The sequence below is a fragment of the Pollachius pollachius genome (assembly GCF_949987615.1).
Source record: "Pollachius pollachius genome assembly, chromosome: 9".
In the NCBI taxonomy this organism is placed as follows: domain Eukaryota; kingdom Metazoa; phylum Chordata; class Actinopteri; order Gadiformes; family Gadidae; genus Pollachius; species Pollachius pollachius.
In genome coordinates this window covers 1,814,719-1,820,041 of record NC_136942.1, presented here as the reverse complement: position 1 = coordinate 1,820,041, position 5,323 = coordinate 1,814,719, and the positions used below count along the sequence as shown (strand labels likewise).

At 49.2% G+C, this 5,323-nt stretch overlaps 1 protein-coding gene across 1 annotated transcript in view; it reads right to left on the bottom strand.

The window, feature by feature from the left end:
* Nucleotides 1–5,323, bottom strand: part of abcc8 (ATP-binding cassette, sub-family C (CFTR/MRP), member 8) — a gene marked incomplete at both ends in the record, with an annotated part of 49,929 nt that overhangs the window by 34,274 nt on the left and 10,332 nt on the right. The window contains 2 exons of the mRNA XM_079742760.1: nucleotides 2,505–2,693; nucleotides 5,218–5,323. The exon at nucleotides 5,218–5,323 is cut by the window's right edge and continues 146 nt beyond it. Coding sequence (XP_079598886.1) covers nucleotides 2,505–2,693; nucleotides 5,218–5,323 — 295 coding nt within the window. The remainder of the gene's footprint in view (nucleotides 1–2,504; nucleotides 2,694–5,217) is intronic.

The following is a 5,323-nucleotide window of genomic DNA, read 5'->3' as shown; positions in this document are numbered from 1 at the left end:
AGAGAGACAGGCAGAAGAGAGACAGGCAGAGAGAGGCATTTGTTGTTAAGTGGTAGGATAATACACATAACTTGCTTACAATTATATATAGAAGAGAGGGAGAGAGAGGGAGGGAGAGAGGACCAGCTCAACTGGTAGAGCATGGTATTAACACCGTCAGGGTTTGGGGTTTGAGTCCCACCATGGCTAGCCATGCTCAGAATACATTCACTCATACAGTATAGTCAGAGGTTTTGGGCAAGAGAACACAGAGTGCGCTATATTGGAGAAGAATGAGAGAAATATCAACATTTCTTCAAGTTGGAAGTCATTACTAAGTGGTGTGTTAAGAAGCAGTTGGGGCAGTGAAACTGAGGGTTGGTCTGAAAGAGGAGCAGAGGCTAAGGCCAAATGGGAGGCCAAATGACCCCCTGGGAAAGGGACGATTAATTTCACACCAGGTCATATATTATTCATCATCTCCACTGTAAGAGTAGAGACAGAGTGATGAATTATTGATTTTAAATCAATCGTAGCATTATCCATGCAATTATTCAGTCAGCCAGTCAGTCAGTCTATCTAATGATTCATCTATCTTTCTTTCTGTCTATCTATAACTCGATCTATCGCCAGTTCCCTAGATCAGATCTGTTTTGTCCTTTTGATCTATTTGGTTTTTATAAACCCTTTAACGGACTGCACTCTGCTATAATTAAATGGGCTCTCTAAATCTATTTCAAAGGGGCCCCGACCTTCTCTTCAGAGGAGGAAAGAGCCCTGTACCGTTCCGACATCAACTTTTGATAATCCGCTCCATCGCACAGCAATAAATAATTCAGGAGGCATTCCAATGCTCACTATGTCGACTGTAGGCTGGCCCTGGTCCGGCCCGAACCCAGACACCCGGGACACGGAGACGACGGCGCAGATCAAAACACTCCTGGATATTCACCCTGCATGCTTCAGTTAGCGCCCTGGCAACAGGACCCAGGAGGTGTCAAGTGTCCCCCGAAACAGGGCCTCGACCTCCCAGAGGTCGTGGTGGAAGCCTTGCACCTGACATGTCCTATCATGAGTTGTGCAGTTCTGCGCTAGTTACTCGTCAGCACCTCAGCCTTGTCTGTCTGTCTGTCTGTCTGTCTGTCTGTCTGTCTGTCTGTCTGTCTGTCTGTCTGTCTGTCTGTCTGTCTGTCTGTCTGTCTGTCTGTCTGTCTGTCTGTCTGTCTGTCTGTCTGTCTGTCTGTCTGTCTGTCTGTCTGTCTGTCTGTCTGTCTGTCTGTCTGTCTGTCTGTCTGTCTGTCTGTCTGTCTGTCTGTCTGTCTGTCTGTCTGTCTGTCTGTCTGTCTGTCTGTCTGTCTGTCTGTCTGTCTGTCTGTCTGTCTGTCTGTCTGTCTGTCTGTCTGTCTGTCTGTCTGTCTGTCTGTCTGTCTGTCTGTCTGTCTGTCTGTCTGTCTGTCTGTCTGTCTGTCTGTCTGTCCGTCCGTCCGCCCGCCAGCGGTTGGTATAACTGCTGATATTGGCGCTGTTTTTGGTTCATCACATGATGAGGGATGATACCTTTAGACAAAGGGACTAAGAATAGGCATCTGTTTCATTTGAAGTCTGCCTTTAAACTTCAGACAATCAGAATACCGCGAGCTCGACGACAGTGTTCTGTCCAACTGAACGACTGCCTGATGCCGACTGACTGGCTCACTGGGTGGGAGGGCTAGGGGAGTGTCGATAGCAACAGAAACACACCCCCTGCAGGACGTTCTTGTCAACAAAGAGATTAGGTACGGGATGGCCGGCATTGTTCTTTTGTAGAATATGTCTATGCTAGAATGTGATTTTCTTGAATATATTATTTAAACCCCCATCGATCAGCATTGACTACAGATATGTCCAGGACGGTTTAAGCGACGCGCTAGTTCAAATGTTACATAAAGCAACTTTAAAACCATTCTCTGAATGTTGTCATGGCGATGTTGAAACAACATCCATCCTCCATCCATCTCATTTATCCACTAAAGCTCCGTGGCACTCTGACAGCCTTGTCCCACAGGAGGTCACGGGCATTCGTGTCAATAGACCTTATGAGCTGAGCAGTCAACTGGGCTCCATCTTGGATCCACCAAGCTAGCGTTAAGAACCAAGATGGCCGCTATGTGATTGACGCACAGGAGGACGCGAATTTCCAAATCCTACTATGGTGAAGCCAAGACCCGCCCTACTCTGTCTGTGATTGGCCGGGTTGCATGGAACTCAACCGGATGCTTTAGAACTGTTCGGTACCCTCGCTGTGAGCATTCGAGAGCGCCACAAAATAGCTCTAACCCCTAACCCTAACCCCTAACCCTAACCCTAAACCTAGCAGCTAATATCAAGGCAGTTAAAGCGCGGTAGTCCAATCCATGGACAGTAGAATCAAAGACAGGGGTGACGTGTGGACGGACCAATCAGAAATAGAGAGGGGCGGGTCTTTTCGGGTTCTTGGCGTGGCCATAGTAGGATCCGTGTTTTTGCCAGTGGGGCGGCGCTCTCACCGTGGGCTGGATGGAGCGGTTGTCCTTGCTGACGTGGTGCACGATGCCGGAGATACAGAGCGGGCCCGCGAAGCCCAGCAGGTCGGCCAGGAAGCGGAAGGTGATGCTGAGGATCAGGGGCCGGCCGAAGGCCTTCCGCAGGGCCTTCCAGATCTGCTTGGGCCCCAGGGGCATGGAGCCCTCGGGCCTCTGGCGGAGGATGAACGAGAATCAAAGGATGGATGGAAACCAGGCGGAGTTAGGCTGCGTTTGTGGTCCCTTTCTGTTCTGCAGCTCCTTGGCTAGCCTGGGGGCGGGCTTTAAATGGGGGTTATACAACGCTGTCATTGTTTAACACCACTGTTCAATCTCTTTAACGTGGATGTCACTCATCACAAACGTTTTGTTATTTCTGTACTTTTTTAACATTTCCAGCGTGGCTGAGATTGATGATCAAAGAAACATCTGGACGGTCAAAGCAAAGCAAATAATCCCACAACCATGTGTATTCATGTGTTTCTGTTTGAGCGTGTGTGTGTGTGTGTGTGTGTGTGTGTGTGTGTGTGTGTGTGTGTGTGTGTGTGTGTGTGTGTGTGTGTGTGTGTGTGTGTGTGTGTGTGTGTCTGTTTGTTTGTGTGATAACAGATGTGACATTCAGCGTCTGCCCTCTGCTTCCGCAGCCAGCTCTTAGTTAACAAAACATTTATGAAGAGTGCTCCCTCACGACCTCACACACACACACACACACACACAAACACACACACACACACACACACACACAAACAAACACACCCACACACACAGCTGTGTGTGTGTCTAATAGCGGAGTTGAAACAACGTAAAGGTCTCAGGCACCCCGACACTAACTTCCCATGATGTGCGAGCTCAAAGGTCAGGATGTGACGCACGGATCACAGAGGGGCGGAGTCTAGTGCTCAGCACTGTTGTGATTGGTGCTAAACCCCCGGCAACCGGGCCCCTGACCCCACCCAAGGCCTGCTGCCCCCCCCAGCTACAAGCCCCTCTCCCCCGTCTCTCTCATCCCTACTGCCGGCCGGACGGAGGCCGTGCTTCGTTCACACCGGAAGAGTCGGTGACGAATTAGTCACGGAACTCTGCGACCTTTGACCTGTTGGAAAACACTGACCCTGATGGATGGTGACCTCGGCCTTGACCCCTGGCACATGCAAGCGGACACGCAGGCAGACAGGGACAAAGACAGACAGCGTGACAGGAACAAAGAGTGACAGACAGTCCTACAGACAGACAGGAACAAAGACAGACAGAGACAGGCTAATAGATGTCCTCTCCTAATCACTTTCCTTGACCTCCATGGAAAACTCGACGAGCACAAAGAAAGATGTCAAGGAGAATTCAAGGACTTGGGAAAAGCCAACTGTGAAGGTAATAGAATCTGACTGCACTTACACTAGGCCATAGGGATGGATTTGGACGTGGGTCGGCCGTGGGGAAACTACTATGTTCCGGAGGGTACTAAAAACGAATCTTAGATACCTCGCTACCTAATTCTTACCGTGTTGTCTCATGCAGGCACTCTCTTTAGAAGATTGAAAAACCGGGGCGGAAATAAGAAATGTTTAAAGGCTTTCAAAAAAGATAAGACTAAATGATTATCCCATAATGAATGACTACTCATGGTCATGAAGTGAATCCCAATTATTATGGTTCTATGAAGTTAATATCGCCATGGTGATTGGTGGTTTTTTCGCTTAAGGATGAATGGTGGGTCACTTTAAACGATGCTACCTCAAGGAATTGTGGGATTGGGGGCATTATCTCCTTGCAGTCTTAAAGGATGTTCCAGTGTACAATATGCTAGAGGAGATCAAGAAAGAAAGCGCTCGAAGCTCCTATCCTTGACATTTATTATAATAAATAGGAATAAATATAAATATAATTGAATATAATTCTTTCAGCCCTTATCATGGCTGCCATGTCATTTCACTCAGTAAGGAACCTTCCCCAGCAAAAGAGACCGCAGCTTCTGTCTCAGTGTGTGAGGGAGGATGTGAGCTAGGGTTAATCCAGTCTGGTGATCACACTGAAGCACTGACTGTGTGCAGAACCGTTGCATAATCACTCCCACCCCTGTGGTCTCTGGGAGATAAACATCCATGTTAATCCCCACATGACCATGTGAGCAGGCATATATAGTCTGTTTAAGCCTGTTTTACAATTCAATTTGAACCTAACCAAATACAACAACAAAATAAACCCACATGCTGAAAGAGTGGTGTTTCCCATGTTAATACAAACCAATGCAGCGCGACGTCAACGTTTAATCTGTGATCATGGGAAACCCTAGACTGGGTACCCCCAGCCCATTCTGCCGGCGATTTGAATTCGCCCTGCAGAAGGGTCTGGAGAGGAGTAATACGTTTCTTTCTGCTTCTAATACGTTTTTGCGGGAGCCAATCACCAATCTGGCTTTTTCCCCTGGCGCGCTGTTGGCTGGTTTAACACAATGGCAACAGGGAAGCGACGGCAAGCAGCCAATCGCGTACAGAGTCAGTTGAACCGTTGATCACGCCTCTCGTGCAGAAGAAAACGACAGCAGCTTCCCCAGACCAAGCTCAATCTCCGATTGAGCTTGGTCTGGGGAAGCTGCTGTCGTTTTCTGGCGATAGCCAGGCTAGGGAAACCCAGCCCCACAGAGTTTCCCTTCCCCCCCTTCTGGACCCCTCCTCTCGGCCCGGCCCGACGCACGGCTCACCGCTCGCAGCGTCTGGGCCTGGAAGGCGCGGTGCAGCCTCAGGTAGTTGGTGAGGGCCCTCGTGGCGATGGGCAGCTTGCCGATCACCTTGAGGTCGATGGGGCGG